Source organism: Pseudorasbora parva, chromosome 16 (assembly GCF_024679245.1).
Source record: "Pseudorasbora parva isolate DD20220531a chromosome 16, ASM2467924v1, whole genome shotgun sequence".
Taxonomy (NCBI): domain Eukaryota; kingdom Metazoa; phylum Chordata; class Actinopteri; order Cypriniformes; family Gobionidae; genus Pseudorasbora; species Pseudorasbora parva.
Genome location: NC_090187.1, coordinates 20,266,460 through 20,291,110, shown reverse-complemented (window position 1 = coordinate 20,291,110; position 24,651 = coordinate 20,266,460). Strand labels below are relative to the sequence as shown.

General features: G+C 42.2%; 1 protein-coding gene across 4 annotated transcripts in view; it reads left to right on the top strand.

Annotated features, from left to right (window-relative positions):
- The window catches only part of LOC137043632 (protein unc-13 homolog C), a 548,445-nt gene that overhangs the window by 370,736 nt on the left and 153,058 nt on the right, over positions 1-24,651 (top strand). For all 4 annotated transcript variants that reach the window (XR_010898550.1, XM_067419931.1, XM_067419930.1 and 1 more), the window contains exons 21-23: positions 4,918-5,061; positions 8,579-8,656; positions 23,253-23,330. Coding sequence is in view for 3 of the 4 variants with exons in the window: in XM_067419931.1 (XP_067276032.1) it covers positions 4,918-5,061; positions 8,579-8,656; positions 23,253-23,330 (300 nt within the window). In the remaining variant the exon portion in view is untranslated. The remainder of the gene's footprint in view (positions 1-4,917; positions 5,062-8,578; positions 8,657-23,252; positions 23,331-24,651) is intronic.

The following is a 24,651-nucleotide window of genomic DNA, read 5'->3' as shown; positions in this document are numbered from 1 at the left end:
AAAAGACCAAAAATAAAGAGAGAGAGAGAAAGAGAGAGAGAGAGAGAGAGAGAGAGAGAGAGAGAGAGAGAGAGAGAGAGAGAGAGAGAGAGACAGCATTTACTTCAGTTTGTTACACAGAGCCCTCACGGAGTTAAACTTGTCCCAAACGGGAATAACACAACCTTTTTAACAGCAGCTTGGATTGTAGAAATAAGAATACTTGCTTTGGTTTTGGCTTCTCGCGTGTGTGCGTGTATTCTGAGTTCAAATGTCCTGCGTGTCCAGGGGTTCTTTCCGAGGGCGGTTTTGTGTGGTGGGTCTCTTGGAAGTGTGCTGAATTCTCCTCTCTGAAGAATGCCCTCGGGGGCTGGAAAGCGGGTGGCAGATTGCCTGCGTCCGGTGATGCAATGCAAAAAACCGAAAAGTGAGGGTCACATTGGCATTTGTAGATCAGGTAGAGTGACGCCCATTTCCTGGATGGTCCAATCGATCAGAGCGTTTTCGGCGCGAAACAAAATTCTTTGTTCAGCTTAGTTCCTCCTCTTGGCTCTTATCCGGGGAAGATATGCTCATGCATTTTTCTTTACAACGCTGGTAATTTTGTAATAATGCATGTTCTGTAAATTCTTTTACAAGATTCGGTATGATCGCATTTTTCTGATTACAAGGATACCATGGATCATAAGTCTGAGATCTGGGAATACACAAATACAGGCTTTCCACTGTCTGTTGGCCTACACAGCTTGAGTTACATTCATATAATCCTCCTAATTATTTCAGACACATATAAAAACACTTCAAGCAGAAAAGCATACATTTAATAAGTTTTTGGAGTGGCTTTTAATCATACATTCCTCTGATACTGGTGGAGCTCTATGGGTGTGTGTGGGTGGGGTGTCAGATATCATGCAGGGCCATTTGGGGGGCAATAAAAGTCACTACGGAGCCTGCTTGTTGTCTCCCAAGGGAGATCAAAGAGTGGTCTTCCGACATCGTGGTGCCATTTTCGGTCATCAATCGTATTAACATGATCTGATAACACGCCTCACGAGAGGCGAGAGCCATCTGGCCGTTTGCCAGATGAACAGACATTGTCATTGTGGCTACATGGGTGTTTAGCTCCCTCCAACCAATGCCTCCACTCTTCTAGGGCGAGTTTGATGGCGAGGAGTTCCCAGTTGCCGATGTCGTAGTTGACCTCCGCCGGGTTGAACTTCCGGGAAAAGAAGATGCATGGATGGAGGCGGCTGGGCGTCCCCTGCTGCTGGGACAGGACCGCTCCTGCTCCGGTGGTGGAGGCGTCAACTTCCACGATGAAAGGGAGGTCGGGATCCGGATGTACCAGGAGGGGAGTGGTGCAGAAGGCTTCCTTTAGTTCTTCGAAGGCTTGTGTGGCCGCTGGAGTCCAGGTCGCAGGAGATGTGTGAGTGGATCGGAGATGATACTGTAGTTCTTAATGAAACGGCGGTAGAAATTTGCAAAACCCAGGAAACATTGGAGTTCTTTGATGGTGGAAGGGAGTGACCAGGACCTGATGGCGTCCACCTTCCCCTCGTCCATCTGGATGCCACTGCAGTCGATGTTGTAGCCAAGGAACTGCACTGAGGGCTGGTGGAAGGAACACTTCTCAGCCTTTAGGAAGAGCTGGAATTCCCTCAGGCGTTTCAGGACCTCCGCAACGTGGTGGCAATGTTCGGCCAGGCTCCGGGAGTAGATGAGGATGTCGTCAATATACACCAAGGCCAACTTGTGGAGGAACTCCCGGAGCACCTCGTGAATGAAGTCCTGGAATATGGAGGGGGCGTTGACGAGTCCATAGGGCATGACGAGGTACTCATAGTGGCCAGTAGGGGTCATAAATGCTGTCTGCTGCAAAGACTGATACATCGGCAGTAATGAGGTTCACAATGGTGGTTAATGGTTGACTCTTTTAAGAGGAAGGGTAGATCACACTCACCAAAGGACGAGGTGGGCGCGTGGGACATTTGGCGATGAAGTGATCGGCAGCCGCACAATACAAACATTGACCCTGTCCGATCCTTTTCCTCCGTTCCGCTGGGGTCAATCTCGCATTCTCCAGTTGCATGGGCTCGGTGACTGGTTCTGGAGGGCTGACGGATACTGGTCGGCAGAGGGACGGCAGGCTCGGGAACTGGTCCTGGTGTTCTTCCAGACACGCCTGCATACGAGTGGCGAAGCGGATGGAAAGTTGGATGAAGCGTTCAAGCCCGATGGTATCCTCGTATGCAGCGAGATGCAAGCGCACGCGTGGATCCAGACCTTGGCGATAGTTGGTGAGAAGCGCCTGTTCATTCCACCCGCTGGCGGCGGCCAGGGTTCTGAACTGTAAAGCATACTCATTTACTGACACGTCATTCTGTTTTAGATGATATAACTTCTCACCCACGGAAGCGTCCCAAGCTGGCTTTACGAATACATCTTTGAAGTTGGTTGTACAATGATTGTACAATGGGATTACCTTGAGAGTACAATGTTTCCGCCCAGCGCAGGGCCTTACCGCTCAGGTGAGAGATGATGAACGCCACGCGGGCGCAATCCGGGATAAAGGTGCGGTTGCATCTCCAGGACCCGTGAGCACTGCAGTAGGAATCAGTTGCAGTCCTCCGCCGATCCAGAGAAGGGCGTCGGTTTGGCCATGGGACTGGCGAAAACAGGGGATGAAGAAGTGGTGCTGGTGGATGCGGAAGTGGTTTACTTCATCCACCAGCTCTTGGAAGGGATCCGGGTGGCTCAGACTGGTGCCCGCTGTCTTGGTCCGGTCTTCTGTTACGGTACAGACTGACGGAGACAAGAGATGGTTAACAGAGTTTATTGCAAGGGCACCAGAAGAGAATAACTGTGGCAGAGTGAAGTGAGGTGACGGTGACTGGGCTTCTCGGTGAAGTAGAGATGGACTGGGGTTGACTCAGGAGGGAACGAAGGAGAACACGGAACACACACACTGGACACAGAAGATCGCTGGAGACTTGGAATCAGACTTGGAGACAGGGAATACACTTCGAGGGAGTCCTTAAGGTAAGCAGAGCAGGTTAGTACCTTGTGCAAACGAGACCGGACACTTGTGTGTGTGTGAGCGTGGCTTAAGTACTGTGTGTGATGGGGTGATGATGGGGTGCAGGTGTGTTATTAATACTCAGGTGAGCATGATCGTGGGGTGTCTGTGACGTGGGAGCCTGGCGTTTCTGTGACAATTATTTATTGCAGCTGTATTTTTTGCAGTTTAAATTATTTAATTTGACTGTTAATAGCCTATAGTGTTTTTACTATTATAACTGAATTGATTAATCAAATGTAAGAATTTAACATGAAAGATGATGCATACATTTAGATACAAGATTTTAAAAAATGGCCTTTATAAAATTAAATAACGCCCTGGGGTGAATATCAAAAATATCCACATTTAAGTCAGCCTATGTTAAAGCTGACAGAACACTGATGAGAATATTACTACAGAATCAATATGTATACCACCAATTAAATTTAATTTGATTAAATTAATGTTTAAGTTGATATTTACAAGAAATATTGTAACTGTTACTAACTTTTAACTGCTGTAAAAAGCACCTTATTTGTTTAAAGTGTTTGCAAACCAAGGGCCCTATTTTAACGATCTGAAACGCAAGTGTCAAAGCGCGAAGCGCAAGTAATTTGGGGGCGGGTCTCGGCGCTGTTGCTATTTTTCCGGCGGGATAAAAGGCTCTTGCGCCCGGCACAAATCTAAAATGGGTTGGTCTGAAGTAGCTTCATTATTCATAGGTGTGGTTTGGGCGTAACGTGAATAAACCAATCAGAGCGTCATCAACATTCCCTTTAAAAGCATGTGCGCAAGTTCCATTATGGATTGCTATTATTATGGCGTATTTACCAGGCACACGCCAGGAGCGGTTCACAGCCGAGGAGACTGATGTTCTTGAAAGACAGAGAAGTTGTGTTGTATGGGGATGGGAGAAACCCACCCAAAATAGCGTCGGTTAAACAGGCGTCGGTTAAACAGTTTTTTCAGTTTTTCAGTCGATTTTTTTTCCTGGTTCTTGACGGACAAACCAATTTGTCAGATGTCCTTATATACATATATGTCTTGCCACTATTGGGCAAACAGGTCTGATCCTTAATTACTACAATTAGCCTGAATAATTTGTAAGCTAGATTTATGCCTATTTTTTCACATCTTCGCGGCACACCACAATGTGTTATTATTTTTTTAGTGTAACAATTTATGATTTGCAAAAATAACTGTTGCATCTGTGTAGATTACATGAGCAAAGTGTATGCGTGTTGTGCACGCTATACATTATGGTCAAGCATGCGCCCTTAAAATAGCATAATGAACAATGCGCAACGCGCCACTGACTTTAGACTAGGTTTTTCTGGTCAGTGGTGCAATTGTTTAATGGAACAGCAAAATAGCACCAGGGATTGTTTGCGCCGGAACACGGCTCCTTTTTTGCACTGAACCACCCAGGGAGCGCAAGTTCATTCACTAGTTTAGCGACGTGCTTCTGTGGAGGGAAAAGCACACTTTGCGCGGGTGCAAAATAGGAATGACACATGCGTCGGTGTACAAAGTCAATTGCGCTGGGTGTAAGTTAGGGCCCCATATGTTTTTGCACTTTTGTTCATTTAGCAGCACTTTTGTATTCATTGTTGAATTTTGTGCGTGCTGCGATTAATCACGATTAATCACAGAAAAATCATGCGCTTAATCACGATTAAACATTTTTATCTTTGCCCAGCACTATGTTTAGACTTTATGAAACTTGAAATCAGGCTGTAAAACTGTTTTTCTTATTTTATTTCTTCCATTATGTAGTAAATGCTGAAATAAAGGAAAACTTTTTTGTTTGTTTTGTTTTTTGTTTTTGTTTTTTGTGGCGGACAGTCATTAATGGTTTGATTGTTGTGTTGTCATTGCAGTTCCAGCAGACATCAGAACATGCTCTCTTCTCTTGCTCGGTGGTGGATGTGTTCACGCAGTTGAACCAAAGCTTTGAGATCATTAAGAAGCTGGAGTGTCCGAACCCTCAAGCTCTTGCTCACTTCATGCGCAGATTTGCCAAGGTAAGACAAAATCTGAATGTAAAGTATGACTTTTGAGGCTGTGCATTTTGCATGTCACTGTGATGCAAAGCAAAGTCAAAATGCTTTAAAGGTCCCGTTCTTCGCAATTCCTTCTTTTAAACTTTAGTCAGTGTGTAATGTTGCTGTTAGAGCATAAATAATACCTGTAAAGTTATAAAGCTCAAAGTTCAATGCCAAGCAAGATATTTTATTTAACAGAAGTTCCCTTTCAAAGCCTACAGCGAACGGCCGGTTTGGACTACAGCAGGAAGTGCAGGGATGTAATGACATCACTAAAACCATTTGTTGACTAACCCTCCGCCCACAAGAACACGCAAAATAGGGGGCATGGTCTCGTTGCTCTCCCACGTGGAGAAGAGCGCGCATTCAGGCTTGCATCTCCCCGTTATGGTAAGAGGTGGGACCTTTCCAGCCAAAGTGCGCTAAGCTGCTGTCCAATCACAACAAGGGAAGCGCTGGCCTAATCAGAACTCGTAGTCTAACACAGGTCTAACACTCGTATGCAGTGTGGAACTTTTGTTAGGCTGGGTTCCATATGTAGTGACCTCCAAGGTGGTCCCATATGTGTATTCTCCACGGTACAGCTCCCTACGGCGAGCCCATGTCTTTCCCTTGACAGAGCCCGCTCTGCCGTCTCAGTGCGGTGACTGTCCCCCGCCCATCTGGGCCGAGGCCACCCCTGGGACTCCCGTATGTAGCACTGCCCACGGCCAGTCCATACGTGTAATTTCCACACATTATCTCCTTCGGGGGAGTGTGGCCTCCGCAGCGGCCTCCAGGGGCACGCTTTCCCAGCGTTATCCAATAGTCCACTGTTTGGGTCTTGTGGGATAGCAGTAGGGCTCTCCCTGCAGGAAATTCCCCGCCCGCTGAGACGGAGTCCGGGGGACTACATCTGGGCGCTGGAAGTCAGTAACTGTGGCATTTTCCATAGGGATCCCCATTCGTTGCTCTAGTTCTGACGTACGTCGAACGTGACCGACTGAAAGGGAACGTCTCGGTTACGTATGTAACCCTCGTTTCCTGAAGGAGGGAACGGAGATGTACGTACCGTCGCCACGGTTGCTGTACCATCACTGCAGTTCGAGCCTTGGTTCGTCTCCTCAGTGAAAAACAATGGTGTGTGGTGATCGCTTCCGCTTAATACCCACACACCGGGGCGGGTTGCGATATGCAAAGCACACACTCCAATGTTCATTGGCCCGTTTTCTAAATCTCGAAGCTGATAGGGGCTCCCAGAAGTGATCCCTGTATGTCTCTGTTCCCTCCTTCAGGGAACAAGGGTTACATACGTAACCGAGACGTTTACTTTAAGCACATGTCTGAGGTAAATCATTGACACATCACCACTTACAGATCATGGGTTATATTGAACTAAATGCATTACAATCGGCTAAAACTAATGCACAGGTTACTCTTCTGAACAAGAACGCTTCCGAGTCCATGTTCTTCACACTGTTCACATGAATCGAGACATAGTTCGGCGTGCACACGCAAAATAGGCCTACTGGCAGTTCAATAGAGAACGCGCCTCTCTTAAAGGGGCCACACTATATTCCAACTCGTGGAATATGGACCTCCTTCGGGTATGGTGTGGTACTGGTGTGCTCACAGGTCCGCATGACAGCTTTCACATTTTTTTCATATGAACTGTGCCCTGTTCTGAACTAAACTGCCAGTAATACTACCTTTATTTATATTCTTAAAATGAGATAAATCCCTGCTTATTCTGAATTTTAAGCTAGGCTTAAGAGACATGAACAAATTATTTGATAAACATCTATGCCTTTTAATACATGTCTAGTCTTCATGCTGTTTTATTGATTATTATTGAATAAGTATTATATGGTTTCACTAATAATAAACGTACATTTGCATAAAGCATGCATATTTGTCCATATACCCATTTTGATTTGAGTATTAAAAACTTAATTCAAACTTAATTTAAGATACATTTACAACAAATAAAAATCTGCGTTTAAATTGTGATTAATCGCGAGTTAACTCATGACAATCATGAGATTAATCGCGATATAAAAAAAAATTGGGTGACAGCCCTAATATATATATATATATATATATATATATATTTGGAATCCCACATATTATTGCACTAGCTATATCACACATCCAACTTTGTAAATAACATTTATTCTGAATTGTTTGTATTGATTCATGTTTTTTTTGTTTTTTTTTTTTGCAGAAAGCAATGATAACATCAGCATACAAAATATACAATAAAATAATTAAAGAAAGTTGCTAATAAAATAAACTGCTTTAAATTTTCCAGGTAAAGTATAGGTATGCCTAAAAGCAGAATGGAATAATCACATTATTCTTATATTAGGCTCGTAATGCAGATGTTTACATTCACTTGAGACAAAACTACCTGTTTATGTGAAACTTGTGTGTTTTTGACACTTAAAAAAAAGAAATGTAGTAAGATGCTGAAGATTAAGTTTAGTACATGAGCTGTGACAGCTGGCTTCTGTGCATACGCTTTAGCCGCTTCTCTCTCACACAGTTTGGAAACGGTTGAAATTGCAATAAACAAGTGTAAGTTGTGAACAAATAATTTGTAGAGATTTGCCAGAAGAATCAGCCATGATGAACAGCCGATTTGTATGGAGGCATTTGATGACCAAACTTTGTTGGAATTCTTGAACAGAAAAATCAAGTAAGCTCAGAGTGGCTTGTGTTCAGACTGCGTGTTTTTAGCGAACCGTACCATAAGATGAGACCGAATCACCCATGATGGTCTCGGTTTGGTCTGAGATCATTTGGAGTGTTCACATATGGGCCAAAAATCACATAAACCGCGCTTTTGGTGTAAACAGAATGAGAACATGGATCCATCATGTCTTGTTAACACATTGCAGGCTGGTGGTTTAAGGGTGTGGGTGATGTTTTCTTGGCACACTTTAGGCCCCTTAGTGCCAATTGGGAATCGTTTAAATAACACGACTACCTGAGCATTGTTTCTGACCATGTCCATCCCTTTATGACCACCATGTACCCATCCTCTGACAGCTACTTTCAGCAGGATAATGCACCATGTCACAAAGCTTGAATCATTTCAAACTGGTTTCTTGAACATGACAATGAGTTCACTGTACTAAAATGGCCCCCACAGTCACCAGGTCGCAACCCAATAGAGCACCTTTGGGATGTGGTGGAACAGGAGCTTCTTGCCCTGGATGTGCATCCCACAAATCTCCATAAACTGCAAGATGCTATCCTATCAAAATGGGCCAACATTAAAGAATGCTTTCAGCACCTTGTTGAATCAATGCTATGTAGAATTAAGGCAGTTCTGAAGGTGAAAGGGGGTCAAACAGTATTAGTATGGTGTTCCTAATAATCCTTTAGGTGAGTGTATATTTGTGTTTTAGATTTGTAAAAAATAAAGGTAGCACATACCCAACTTATTGCTTTCACAAAGTTTAATTGTACCATTTTTTATAATATTTAAATCTACCTTTTATTCTCTTTACAGACCATTAACAAAGTTCTTCTCCAGTATGCTGTCATCATCACCAAAGACTTCAGCAACCATCTGAGCAAGGAGAAAGTGGTGAGGTTTGCACACACACACACACACACACACACACACACTATCAAAACTTCTTTGTCATAAAATGTCAGTTTTAAAGTCATGACCCTGCAAGTGTCCGAACATGGCTTGATAAGATTATATAAGGGACATTGCCATGGAGACCGACCGGAGACCATAGTGAGACATTAAAGTTGACTTTGGTTGTGTCTACATTATGTCTTTGTGAGACGGCAATATGTAGATGACAAATAAAGAGCGACACCTCGCCGTCCTCGTCTCCTTCCTCTGCGCTTTAAACTTCCATTTCTTTGTGTAAAATGACAACGTTCGTGGCGCTAACTCAGAGCTGCTTTTGTTCTACCTCTTATTTTTCACAATGTCTTCCTGTAATGATTATAAAAGCTTGACATGCAGGACGTCTGTGGTGAAAAGAAAGACAGATGTATCTTTTAAGTGCAGTGATTAAGTGCATGCGGCCGGTAATTAAAGACATATCTCTGTTCTGTCTTGGATGATAGAGCCGCTCCTCAGGTCTCATGCTTAATTGACAGCATGGTTCATCCTTAGAATATAAGAATGCATCATTTAAATGCACCACTGCCCATAAATCAGCTCAATAACCATCTCGTAGAGGTTTATATACATTGTATTAAATTAAATCACCAGCTCTTGTCATTTAGACGATTTTTTCAATTAGTGCAACTGCTTCCTATTTTAGTTTCAGAGTTTTTCACCTATTTGTCACACGGCTGACATGTGACATTTAGGAAGTGTGCTTTTGCAGACAGTAAGAGCCCGTTTTAATTAGCGTATAGACTCCTGCACTAATTATGCACTCCTGCCCATCCAGTTAAATCCTGGGACACTTACACAAGTGTTTTGACTTTCGTATCTCTAGTTAATCTGTGTGTGAACACAAAGCTGGTCAGTGGTTATTTTACATTCACTTTAACAGACATTTTTTACCCAAAGTGCATTACAATAACACCCTTACCTGGATCAAGCCGAGGTCAAGTTTTTTTGCTCATTTAACACTAGTCATCAGAAACTGATCCTTGTGAGTTACTTGGTCATCTTATACAGTTTACAACCAACCTGTTCATTCAGTTTTTGTTTTTATAACATTTTAAATAACGGATGTAATTTTACATACATAAAATAATGTAGTATTAGTACTGTAGATTGGATGGTAGTCTATTCCTAAAGCACATTTTAATTAATTAGTTCAAGCTATTTTTTCCCCAAATCATAAAACAATTAAATAATAATAATAAAATAATATTTAATATTATTAATAATAATATATATTTGTTATTATTATTATTTAACCCTTTAAGCCCGAAGTGTGAGAAAAATTCATAATCATATTACTAAGTAACCCCTGAATGTAATAACACAAAATAGCTTAGAATCTTAGCTTTCCAATGCATCTATCCATTTTGATCAACTTTCAACGCTAAATTATTCCTCAAAAATGGAGTGTACCACCCGCAGGTGCCACCTGTCACGCCCTCACAGCCATCAGACACTGCCACGCCCACTCGTTCACCATCACTGGCATTCTGAACACCTGGGCACCATCACCAGTCACCCTATATCAACCTGGCTCACCTTCACACTCACGGTCTGGTCTTGCACCGATCCTACCTCAACTACCTGTCCCTCTTCGAAGCCCTCACCTGTAACCGTCTTTGTCTTCATCATCATCATCATCATCATCATCATCATCATCATCATCATCATCATCGTCTTCTTCGTCTTCACCAACATCATCGTCTTCACCTTCATCGTCCTTCGTCTGAGTGTCACCACCCTTCTAAGTATCACCAGTGTCCGTTACCTCTGATAATAAACTTTGCACTTGCACTAATCCATCTGTGTACTCGTCTGTGTCTGACACCACCTAGCTGCGAAAAAAAAAATCTTTTTTTTTTCTTGTTTTTTTTCTTGCATGGATCAACATAAAATATGTGTCATTTGAAAGCTTAGAGTCTAAACTTTACAATGAATGTAGCCATTATGAGTATCTCCAAAGCAGTGATGAGTTATTTGCTAATAAATTGGAAGAAAAAGTTTCTTTTTTGTACTGCAATGTGTCTGCAATGTGTTATGTACTGCAATGTGTCAATCATATCATACAGCTCAGATAGTCATGTGTCATATCATTTGAAAGGTGTCACAGAGTAGAACACAACAAGCATAATTGTTTTGGGCTTTGACTAAACCTGAGCGTGTTTTTTGTAAGTTAAATCTAGAATATGTAAATAATCCCAGAGGAAAGGAAAATCAAACAAGAGATCTCCTTCTCAACTCATCTCAGTGTGTTATTCTAATGGCGATCGTTTTCAGCCATGGCATTTATTGCATACACCTGAATTGCAGAGGTGCTCACAGCTTCATAAATCAGGCGGTGAGAGGAGTGTAAGCATAATCTTATGTCAACATAAACGCCTGTTTCTACGCAAGATTGATAAATGAGGGCCATTGTCTCTTGCAGCCTCAGATTCTTTAGTCGCTGAGGAGCAAGATTGTTATACACCCTTGGAGGAGGATTCTGCTGGGCATGCTCAGTCTCAGCACTCTCATAGTAATGGGAGCTTAAGCATTCAAGGTGCTGGTTCTTCAGTGGCATTTTCAGTGCAAGACAAAGTAAAGATGCTAAGTTGAATTTGGACCTACCTTCTCCAATGCTGGGGTCTTTGAACCTCTTGCGTCGTCCGGTTGTTCGGCCAGAGGATTTTCTGATGCCTGGCTGTCCAGACTTTACTGAGGTTGTTTTCTCAGCATTTAGTTCTGCCACTACTTCCAGACCGGATCTTGTAGCAGCACTTTAGCAGCAATGGCTGAAGCCCAGGAAAAAGGGCTCGGTAACATGCCTCCTGTAGAGCCGTGTATTTCTTCTCTTGTGGTATCTCCGGATGAGGCTCTTAAGCAGCAGTTACACTGCCCCAACCCGGAAAGATTGACTCGTGTAGGGACTTCAATGGCTCATTTTTTATTGGCACTTCATTCGACCTTGTCTACAGAAATACCAGATAATACTGCATTGGAACTGCTTGACGCTTCTCTGCAGGCTTTGGGGTCAATTGCCTTCTCCAGTGGGAAGGCTCTTGGGCTTGTTACACAGACTAGACGGCAAGTGTGGCTACCTCAGTCCAAGCTTCCAGAGTCCAATATGTCGCAACAATTCTCATCAGCTACCTCTAGTACCTGGTCAGGTTTTCAGCCCGGCTGCTCAAGCGGCTCTTGAGCGCAGGGCACGGGCTGCGGAATCCCGATCCCAACATATTGGGCGCAGTGTGAGTTACCCTGCACTGGCTGCACAGCGGGTGCCTGTTCGTCATTCCATTCAACACAGCAGCATAGACACAGACACGGGCAATCTTACAAGCCACCACAGCAGGATTATTGGCCTGGGTTGGTGAGAAGGGAACCACCCCGATCTCAGTTCAGGCCACCTGCTTGCCCTACATCTACTCACAGACCCAAAGTGAGCACCCAGGTTCACTCTCCCGTGCAGGACCAATGCCGGGGGAATAGTGTCTGCACAAGGAAGTTGTTCTGTCAAATTGGAGGAGTTACGGGATGGTGGCCATCGACCTTTTCGCCAGCAGAACAACGAGTCATTGCCCGCTATGGGTTTCAGTACATAAGTTAGGAGGTTAATTGGGCCAGGATGCTCTGGCCGGATGTTCTCCTCTATGCCTTTCCCCCAATTCCGCTCCTTTGGTCCGTCCTAAGACAGGTGCAGGAGACACATGACAGGCTCATTCTAGTGGATCCTTATTGGCCAGCAATGCCTTGGTTCAGCCTCTTATCATCTCTAACCAGGCCACTTCAACCCCTGCCACAAAGGAAGGATCTGTTTTCAGAGATGGAGGGCGCATTGTGGCATCCTTTTCCGGGCAGGCTGAAGCTGTGCGTATGGCCCCTGGGGTTGAGAAGGTGCTCTCTCCATGTTCAGCGGGAATAAAGAATACGGTTATGAGTGATAAAGCCCAGTGGGAATTACATGTGGTGTTGGACAGTTTGTGTTCAACACCCTATTAACCTATGGAGTAGGCAGTTATTAGAAGCCTCTCTATGAAGACTGCATTTTTTGTTAGCCATAACATCAGCCAGAAGGGTCAGTGAGTTACATGCTCCCCCCATGAGTCCGCAGTGTCTCATGGGGGCTACAGGGCAATCAGGTTACACTTTGGCCGAACCCAGCATTTCAGATCAAGGTATTGTCACCTCAGTTCACAAACCAACCTATTCAGCTGGCTGTGTTTATACAGGAAGACAAGGCAGCCCTATAGTCCAGTCCATATGTTAAGGGGGTATGTGTCGAAGACCACATCATGGCGTACCACAGACCAGCGTTTTTGTCTGTTTTGGACCCAGAAGGAAAGGTGCATTTTTGTCGAAACAAAGGCTTGATCACTGGGTGGTGCACACTATTAGTGAGGCCCATCGTTCAGCAGGCCATGAATTGTCTGCATCTGTTAAGTGTTATTCGACTCGGGCAGTGGCCACTTCTTGGGCAGCACTTCGTTATGTGCCTATCTCAGAAATATGTGCAGCGGCCACATGGGCATTACCTTGTACGTCACAAGGTTTTATAGACTTATGTGGCTTCCACTACCTTTAGTTCAGCTGTATTGCCAGGGAACGGTTGAGCTATATCCTCGTGACTTGGTTACATTCGTCTTCCACCAAGATGATCTGGGATAAGTAAAATAGAATGCTGGTTACTGACGTAACCGTGGTTCTATGAATGGTGGAAAACCACCAGAGTCTCTTCTCTTGCAGGTCTTCCCCCAGTCATAAAACCACGGTCACGTCAGTAACCAACGATCTCAGCTACATCACTCACTGTGCTCAGATTATTCTCCTTAACCAGAGACGCTCACATTCTCACATGTATCTCCTCTAAAGCTTCATAAGAGATAGCAGTACCATCACTCACTGTGCTCAGATTATTCTCCTTAACCATATATGCTCACATTCTCACATTTATCTCCTCTAAAGCTTCATAAGAAATCTCAGTAACATCACTCACTGTGCTCAGATTATTCACCTTAACCAGAGAGGCTTACACTCTCACATTTATCTCCTCTAAAGCTTAATAAGAGATCTCATTAACATCACTAACTGTGCTCAGATTTTTCTCCTTAGCAAGAAACACTGGAGCTCTTACTCCTGTCTTCTCTGAAGTTTCATAAGAGATCTCAACATTATCACATACTGTGCTCAGATTTTTCTCCTTAGTGAGAAACACTGGAGCTCTCACACCTGTTGTGCCGTCCTCGATATGTCTACTTAATATCCTGACGGCCAGCTAAACTTTTTCCCCACACCAAGACTCTGAAGATTAATTGTTAGATCCACAGGTTTATTGGAGTTACAGAGAAAAGTGAAACTGCAACATACAAAAGAGCAAAGATAGATTAGCATCACGCCAATATACAAAATCAACTCCAAATGAATAAAGGCTGATTGCACTATTACTGTTGCATATTGATTGTACGATTTTTAGCATTATTATATGAGAAGAAATATGAGAAAACACTTTCTGGTCATTAACAAACAACACACAAGCTAGCATAAGTACATTCTGACTGTACCCAGATTATACTTTATAAACTTCAAAATTACTGTTAAAAATAATGAATAATATCTCCAGATAATCTCACAAAACAAGGTATACATACCGACGATGCTAAACCAGACACAAGTTTTCGTCAGATACGAATGAACTGCAATGGAATTTAACAGACTTGAACCAACCGCTGAAAAATGCGCATGAAGTGCGCAAGTGTTTTCCTTCACAAACTACGGGTCGCGAAATAGGACATTAGACGTATGCGATCTTAAAGTGAACATGATCCTGGAACATAGAGCAAATGCTGACTAAATTTAAAGCATGTTTATCTTCTGAAACTTTAAACTGAATGCTTATTACATTTCCTTACTCATAACAAAACACCTGTCTTATCTAGTTTCATAAGAGATCTCAATCATAAGAGATCTCATCATCACATACTGTGCTCATATTTTTCTCCTAAGCGAGAAACACTGGAGCTCTCACAGCTGCCTTCTCTAAAGTTTCATTAGATATATCAACATCAGCACACTGTGCTCAGACTTTTCCCCTAAACTAAAGACTCTATAGTTTTGTCACATGCCTGTCCTGTCTTGTGTGCACATGTGGGTTTTGTTATTTTGAGGATGTGCTCCTGTCATTGTCTGATCCCTCCCCCTTGTTCCCTCTTGATTTCTTCCCTTTATAAGCCCCCTGTGTTTGTCAGTCTTTGTCGGATCTTTGTACTGTCTACGTCTCCCGTTCCCCCATGTTGGTATGGTTGGTATGGTTTCAGTTTATATATTTCCAGTTTTTTTTTTTTTTTTTTTTTTTTTTTTTTTTTCTTGTGGGTTTTGTTTTGTGTTTATGTTTTGTTTTATAATAAATTGTCATTTTTTCTGCACTTGAGTCCTCGCAACTTTCCTTTAAGTGTTACGTGACAAGTTTAAGAAGAGACCTCAGTAAATAAGGTTAATTGTTGATACAATAAGAAAGCTGTACAGTTTATGTGCAAAGGGCACATCCTTTGTTTGACAAATGTGAGAGAGTGCCAGAGTCTTGCACAATGTGTGATGTTCTTGAGATCTTTTATGAAACTTTAGGAGGTGACGAAAGTGATAATTCCAGAGTATCTAAGTGAGGAGAAAAAAGTCTGGGCACAGTATGTGATGATGTTGAGATCTCTTATGAAACTTTAGAGAAGACAGGTGTGAGAGCTCCAGTGTTTCTAAGGAGAAAAGTCTGAGCACAGTATGTGATGTTTTTGAGATCTCTTCTAAAATTTTAAGGAGAAAAATATGAGAATGTTAAGAGTTTTTGTAACAGGAGACAAGTGTGATAAACAGGAAACTTAAGCAAAAGTCTCCATTGAATGTTAATGTAACCTCATTTATGTCTCACAGAAACATTTTAATTGTTAAAGTTTTTTTTTTTTTTTTTTTTTTTCTGGGTAGATTATATGTGAATCATCCATCCCATTTCAATCAAGCACAATACATGCAATGAACAAAACAACCTATGTTTACATGCATGCAAAATGGGTTGTACAAGATAAACTTTGTAATGTTAAATGAAGAACAAAATGGTTAAGCAGCAACCATGAAGCACTGGTACAGTATAGTATTACATTTGTTATAAATAAGTAATTTATCTAGACTAAACACCATACAATTCTCTAATCCTTGTTTGGAATAAGCACTGCTTTTTAATTTCTGGGCATTGAAGATCAATTTTAATGAGCAACCCTTGATATTCTGAAACACATAATGCTTTTTGAATGATAGTTTCAGTATTTACAATATTAGCAAACATTTTAAATGTAGCTTTATCCTAAAAGTTTATCATAAAATAAAATTAAAGACATCTGGGGTTGGTTGGAAAACTTCTTAGACTAGTCTTAAAAAGGTAGTCAAGAATTATTTTTTCCCCAAGCCTGGTAATAACTTATTAAAATCAGTTACATAAAAAGGTAATTCAATTTTAATTGGAAAAGTAAGATTGATTGCCCTTTGGTTAACTACTTAGCATAGCTACATAGTAACTTAAAAACTTATTTGACAAAGTTTATGCAGCTGGCAGTGTTTCTTTGTTTCTTTTTTCACTCCTTTTTCTCAGATATGTCTCATGTCTCAGTTGTGTCTACTCTTATTTCTCATAATGGATTTTAGAAGTAACATCTGGGACATTACTGATACTACAACAAGAGCTAAATAAGAATTTCAATTAAGTCTCAGATATTTCTCATGCCTATGTATCTACTCTTATTTATCCTAATGGATTTTAGAAGAAACAAGAGAAGACAAAGCTGACACCTAATTTAGACAATAAAGAGATTTTCCAAGCTTCTCTCACCACAATCTCAGTTTTGACTCTCTTAGACATCTCTCATTTGCGTCTATATTTGTTTCTCCTAAGGAATTTTAGGAGAAACATCTGATAAACAACTGGCACTTCATCAATAAACATAGAAGAATCACAACTATGTCCGCTGAGCTTAGAAAAATCAACCAATGAGCAAATAGTTTTTCCTCTGGGATATACTGATGCAGCATTCACATGGCGTTTTTCAATCATAACTTCATGAAACGTGGAAAATGGCACATCATTACAGCAGATTATCATGATTGCAAAGAGCCCAAAGTTACCATAATCCGTCTTTTAGATCTAATGATATTTCTTGTTGAAGTGTAACACAGGAAAAACAAGCCCAGATGCACATAAGCGGAGAACAAAAATAGCAATTGCATAAACTTGGCGTTTAGGCTTGTAACTCCATGAAACATGCTCCGATCGTAAAAAAAAGACTCACGATTAAAAAGAGACCAAGGACACCACAATCCATCACTCAAAATATTCCCAGATAGATTTAGAACACATTATAAACTGACAGGAGCACTAAATAAAGCTAAAACTATCATAGCTTTGAAGTCACGTTAAGGCCTGTAACTTCATAAAACATCCTTCTATCTTTGAACATTCTTATGTACAATAGACTCTCACGATTAAAAAGAGACCAAAGTCAACCTAATACGTCATACGGATCAAAAGTTGCCTTTCAGTCGGTCACATTCGTCATACTGGGATCACTTCTGGGAGCCCCTATCAGCTTCGAGATGTAGAGAACGGGCCAATGACTACTGGCGTGCGTGTTTCGCATATCGCACCCTGCCCCGCAGGGCAGGCATAAAGCGGAAGCGATTGCATCACACTATTGTCATTCACTTCGGAGCCGAACACAGTGTTGATGAAGAAGACTGTTCCTGCTTCAGCAGAGAGAGAAAGAGAGAACGAGAGAAGAGGCTTCTTTGAGTGCTGGTGAGATGGCACAATCAGCCACGGCCGTGAGCTCACTGATACAGTGATAAACTGCTGTTTTCACAGCACTCTTTGGTCTGTTGGTTCGGTGAGGGCGTTCCAAATGGTGAGAGCATACACAGGGCTGCACTAATCTCCTGTGTTTTGCCGCGGTCGTTCCTGGGTGCTTCAGCACATTTAAAAGAGCAAATTTTCTTCTAAAAGAGCAGCGCGGGTGTGACACTGTGTCTTTTTCAAAACGTCATTCCACCCGCGCGTTTCTGGATGCAGTTGTTTCCTGTCCTGACGACCACGAGCCCTCTCGCATAACAATGTTGAGATTGCATTCGTGGGTGATCCATGTTCTCTCAAGAGAACAGGATCACATCAGCGCGCATTTGTCTCACCTTCCCCGTGAGGTTTTGAGTGTTCAGCACGCTGTGTGACATCTGCCGGCTGACTACGCGCGTCACTCGGCACTCTAGATGCGCGGTCGAGACTATGATACCTCAAAAGGGGTTGAGTCCCTTCACTTATACCCCGATCTAGTTTCTTTTCTGGTGATCTGGAAAAGAGCTACTTTGGCTGATAAGTCTGGGTGACCTGAGGATTACAGTGGGGCCACCCTGCAGAGTACACTTCCGTGGGCCCCCCACTCCTCTAGCACATCGAAGCATACAGAGACTGTGTTCGTGGGTGGTTCATGCTCTCTCATGTAAGCATGACCACATCGACGTGTTGTTCGCTTGCCTTTTTCATAAAGGGTTTGAGTGTTCAGCGCACCATGTGCCACATCATGTGCCGTCTTACTACTGGCATCTGTAGCCGCAGTAACGCTGCTCGGATTGCTCCATATGAGACCGCTTCAACGCTGTCTACACGACCGAGTCCCGAGGTGGGCATGGCACAGCGGGTCCCTCCGTATCTTAGTTAAACCGAGGTGCCGCCAAACCTATAGCCCGTGGACGGACCCTGCATTTCTACGGGCAGGGGTGCCCCTAGAACAAGTGTCCAGGCATGCTGTTGTCTCCACGGATGCCTCATCCACCGGCTGGGGTGCCACGTACAATAGGCTTGCAGTTTCAGGTCTATGGATGGGGCCTCAACTGCAATGGCCCATCAACTGCCTGGAGTCGTTAGCAGGTTGTCTTGCGCTGGGCCACTTCAAAACGTGGATAGTGGATGCCATCGTCTTGGCATACAAATCCCAAGACGTGCCCTGCTCTCTCTGGGTTAGAGCCCACTCCAACAGGGGTGTGGCCTCTTCCTGAGCACTGGCTCGTGGCTCCTCGCTGATAGATATGTGTAGAGCTGCGGGCTGGGCGACACCGGTATCTTCCCGTGTACTCACTTCTCATAGTCGCTAGCACCGAATTGCCCGTTCTAGTGTCGACTTGCTGTGCCACTCCCTTCCTCAGGGAACGGATACGTGCGCTTATATGCTCCAGTCAAGTTCCCCAGTTTGGCGAACCCTGTCGAGTCCTCCGCAACCCGCGGCAGTCAGACGTGGCGGAACGTCTGACGTCAGGTCTAACACTCGTATGCATTGTGGAACTTGTGTTAGGTTGGGTTCCATATGTAGTAACCCCCACGGCGGTCCCATATGTGTAAAGCTCCCTACGGCGAGCCCATGTCTTTCCCTTGGCAGAGCACGCTCTGCCGTCTCAGTGCGGTGACTGTCCCCCACCCAATAGGGCCGGGCCACCCCTGGGACTCCCGTTTATTGTACTGCCCATGGCTAGTCCATACATGTAATTTCCACACGTTATCTCCTTCGGGGGAGTGTGGCTTCTGCAGCGGCCTCCAGGGGCACGCTTTCCCAGCGTTATCCAATAGTCCACTATTTGGGTCTTGTGGGATGGCAGTGTGACTCTCCCTGCAGGAAATTCCCCGCCCGCTGAGAGCAAATAGGCAGGGTGCTGGAAGTGGTAGTAACTGTGGCGTTTTCCATAGGGATCCCAATTTGTCGGTCTAAGTCCGACGTACGTCGAACATGACCGACTAAAATGGAACATCTCGGTTACATATGTAACTCTTGTTCCCTGAAGGAGGGAACGGAGACGTACATCCCGTCGCCACAGTTGCTGTACCATCACTGCAGTTCGAGCCTTGGTTCGGCTCCTCAGTGAAAAACAGTGTGTGACGATCGCTTCCGCTTTATACCCGCGCAGCAGGGCGTGGTGCGATATGCAAAGGACGCACGCCAATGTTTATTGGTCTGTTTTCTATATCTCGAAGCTGATAGTGGGTCCCAGAAGTAATCCCAATTCGTCGGTCTAAGTCCGACGTACGTCTCCGTTCCCTCCTTCAGGGAACGAGGGTTACATACGTAACCGAGACGTTTTCTTTTAGGCTGTCCTAATTCATTTAAGTTTTAAAATAAAAATAGTTTGAAGGATAATGAATGGCGTAATTTATGTTTGTTTTACATTTATGTTTTTCATTCTTGTTGTGAATTTCGTTAGGCTACATTTAAAGGATTTGTTGTGGAAACAGCCTAAAATAGCTTTATTTTTACCAGCATTTTTTTGTTTTTAGAGTTTTAGAAAGTGTTTCTTTATTTTGATCAATGTTTAGTCATGTTTAGTAATTGCCGGTATATTTACGCTGGGAATGGACTGACGTGCGTAACAAACGTGTGATGTGTGATCATAAAGTGATGTTTTAACGAGGGGTGAATGTTATCTGGGACTGTCTGCGATCTTTGACACGCAAGGGGTTAAAATGATATATATTTTGTGTTATTATATAATATATAATAGAAATAAAATTCTAATAATATAATGTCTTTTATCAGCAGTTTCTCTGCATTAGATTGTCCAAATGTAATAAAAATATATTTTCTTAAAATATAAAAAGTGTTCTAACAAATGATATCTACTATTTGACCATCCTTGCTATAGTTTGAGTTATGAGTCTATAAAATTGTCTATCAGAATGTCAATCAGAAATCAACAGTTATATAAATGTCAAGGACTGAACAAAAAATGCTACCTTTGTTCCCAATGCTGCAACTTTTTAGTACTTTATGATGTCACCACAAAATTTTATCCAGGACACATATAGGGGAACATCCCCAAATAATATTTATGATACCTTATTAAAATTATTAAAACAATAATAATATTTTTGTCAGTGGTTTCTCAACGGTTTCTCAGCATTATATTGTCCAAATGTAATCAAAATGTATATTTTCTAAAAATATAAAAGGTTTGCTAACCAATTATACCTACCGTTTGACTAACCTTGCTATAGTTTTGGCTTTAAATTTGTGAATGTCACTCAGAAAACAACAGTTTTATAAATGTCAAGGATTGAACAAAAATGCTGCATTTGTTCCCAGTGCTGTAACTTTTGATTACTTTATGGTATCAACACAATTTGATGTAGAACACATATGGGGAAACCTCCCCAAAAAATAATTAGTATTCTGCCATATTTGCTCCCTGAGTTATTGCATGTCAAATAAGAAATATTTGTACAATAAAAAAATAATGTGTGTGTGTGTGTGTGTGTGTGTGTGTGTGTGTGTGTGTGTGTGTGTGTGTGTGTGTGTGTGTGTGTGTGTGTGTGTGTGTGTGTGTGTCTTTTATCTGCAGTTTCTCAGCATTGGATTGTCCAAATATACTAAATATGTTTTATAAAAAATAAATTTAAAAAAAGTTTGCTAACAAATGATACCTACCATTTGACTCTCCTTGCTATATTTTTGGAGTTATGAGTCTTTAAAGTTGTGTATGTCATTCAGACAAAAAAAACTCTAAAAATACACTCAGAGCTTAAGGGGTTAATTTAATGTTATTTTTATATATATATATATATTGTAACAAAGTTCGATAGTATAAGGAAGGAAGAGGACACGGGGGTCGGCTGGACGGTTGATGCTGCTTTATTTATTCTCTTTCAATGTCAAAACACACTCAGTAGTGTATAGTTTCTCTCAACTCAAAATAACAACGATCACTTCCGGGTCGGCACTTCCGGCTTCCGGTGTCTCAGTCTCTGTCAAGGGGGTAATCTAGCGCTCGGAAAGCGTTCCACCCCTAGGGGCTGCCATTGCTAACCAAGCCATCACCTGCTGTTAGCATCCCATTGACTCCCATTCATTTTTGAGTCACTTTGACAGTGAATAACTTTACATCTGAGACGTTTAAAGACTCCATTTGTCCATTGTTTATTTCTACAGAAACACGACAATGTATAAAAGGCTCCATTACCTTGTATCTTACACTATCGCCCCGCAGAAGCTGTTTTTGTAAAAATAGGCTAACGATTGCGTCATAACCAACGCGACCCTGTCGCACAGTTGAGAAATTACCGTATAGACCGGAGGAGACGCTCGCAGGCAATCTTTTACTGTCTATGAGACAGTCGGGGGGACGTGGAGACATGTCCTGGAGACTAGTCTGATAAAGTCAAGGGGGAAGAATGGGGAGAAGCTCATAGTGAGCCAAAAGCAACGGGAGAAAATATTTAAACAACGTGATTCAGCTTTCGCTTTCCACATCTACTAGAAGACTCACAGCTGTCAGACAGGAGGCTCACGTCACATCTACGTCGTCAAGCTCAGTCTGAGCCTGCGCAGTTCGCTCAGCCATCAGGAAGTGAGCGTCCCTAGGTTGACTTCATTCTTTCGCCGTTGACGTCAATGGGGTCGCTGTGTCCATTTCTTTTACTGTCTATGGTCTCTGTGGTTCAGGCATCAACCGTCCGTCTCTCTCTCTCCCTGGTCTCTGGTTCCACCGAGGTTTTATACCCTCTCCGCGCTCATTACTGGAACAAGAGACAGGTGTTATTAATCTGCGTCCAACCCACTCACTTACCGCTCGTCCCGCGGCTCTCTCTCCCGCTGCAGACCTCGCTGAACCACGCCCCCCTTGCCACATATATATATATATATATATATATATATATATATATATATATATATATATATATATATATATATATATATATATATATATAGTGGTGGCCAAAATTATTAGAAGACTTTACTTTTTTACCAACAGAACTTTCGCTCACGTGATATTTTATCTTTTGAACAATTCTCTGTAAACACTAGACATGGTAGTGCCTGAAAATCCCAGATGATCAGCATTTTCTGAAATACACAGACCAACAGCAATGCTGTTTAAAGTCACTTATATCACCTTTCTTCCCCATTCTGGTGCTCAGTTTGAACTTCAGCAGTTCGTCTTGATCTCTACTAAATGCATTGAGTTGCTACCTTGTGATTGGCTGAATAAATATTTACATTAACAAGCAGTTAAATAGTGTCTGGTATGTGCATGTAGTTTATATGGTAAAATTAATCTTAAAGGTAAAATATAACTTGTTTTAATATTTTACACAGAAGAAAACCAATGCATGCATGGAATGCATTAGGTCAACTACTATGACTAATATGACTTTAATAACACCTTTGTTGTGGATTACTTTAATGTATTTTCAAAATGGAATGAGCATTTGAATCAATACAACTGTTCAATTGTGTAATTCTGGCATTTCTCTGGCGGAGGCATAGATTTTATGTAATGAAATTCAGATTTACTGCCACTGATGAAAGTAAGATGTGCAAACTCATGTCCAGTGACCATCATCATCATCAACAGCTTCCAGACGAATCAATGCCTGTGTGTATATATTTGCAGAATTATTTTAGTTAAAAACATCTCATTGGGGATGGTGGAGGGTTTTGAAGACTGAACACAGTCAATTAATCATGAAATATCTTGTCTATCTTTCTTTTGACAGGCCTGTATCCTCTTGAACAACATTCAGCAGCTCCGAGTTCAGCTGGAGAAGATGTTTGAGTCCATGGGAGGAAAACAGGTCGGTAATCTAATCAATCTTACTGCAAAACCCCACAACAATGTTTACCCACTAACTGTCTGTGTGAGTTAAGTTGTAGAACATCCCTTGATGTAAAGCTGCGTTCATGACATGTCAAATTGCCGTAATGTATGAGTCCATATTGTATAAATACGAGTCTGTTTGGTTGCAACTAGAAGGTCTATCAAGTTCATGGCTTCAGTAGTTACAGGTGTTTAGTTACCTACATCAGCATTGCTGTTTTATATGTAATGAAGTTCTTTGTTCAGAGAAGAAGGAGGCGGGAACCGGTGAACATTCAAAAGACTTTAATCAAATAAATAAACAAACTGAAATTAAAGGCGGCAGCCCCTCACGGATGACTGCTGTGCACATACATAACAAAACCATAACATAAAGTCCAGGCCTGGTCCTATCTCTCCTTCACTGGTGTTGCTTGCCAAGCTCCCTCATGAGAGAACTCGAGACCGCTATGGCTCGCAGGTGACGCTCATTCTTAATCATGCACCGGTCTCCTCTCACTCCTCCCATGTCTCTCGCTCATCTACCTTACCACAATATTATAGTTGTTACAGTTTGGCTCAGGCAGAAAGGCAAGGACAGACAAATACGTTGCTCAAACGTAGTTTACTGATAAAAGGTTCAAAATGCATGCAGGTACAAACACAATGTATAATGGTTAAACATAACGGCTTTACTTAACTGTACGGAACTGTGACCAGACAAGGAGAGAGAATCGTGAGATTTTGCCTCAACTACAACCACTGCTATATCCCTTCTAGCCACAGCTCTTCTTCTCCTTTTTAGTGTATTTCTGTGGCAGAATTACAGCGCCACATACTGGCCTGGCATGTATACTACATCGTTTTGAGTCAGTTTCGGGGATCTCGTGTGGACGCAGATATTTCTTGAAACGAGAAAAAAAAAAAAGATTGGATTGACAAAGCTCTGACTTCGTGTGGACAAGGCCTAAGACAAAGGAACATGTGACAAGTGCAAAAACACAACAGAGACGGACTAGACTTCATAAATGAATCTATTAAATCCTAAAGTGTCTTTGAACCATACTATAGTAAATATACTACAGTAAATTAACAACATGTAGTAAAAGCTATAATATACTACAATATACTATATTTACTATATTATGGTGGAGTAATTTTACTATAATATACTTTAATATTCTGTAGCATTTTTTTAATGTAATAAACTATAATACTGATCTGCCAACATTGTCGCTATAGGATGAATTAAAATAAGCTGATAACATTACTGTTTTCTCCAGAACGACTTTACAGCCAAATCAAATTTTGTTGCAATA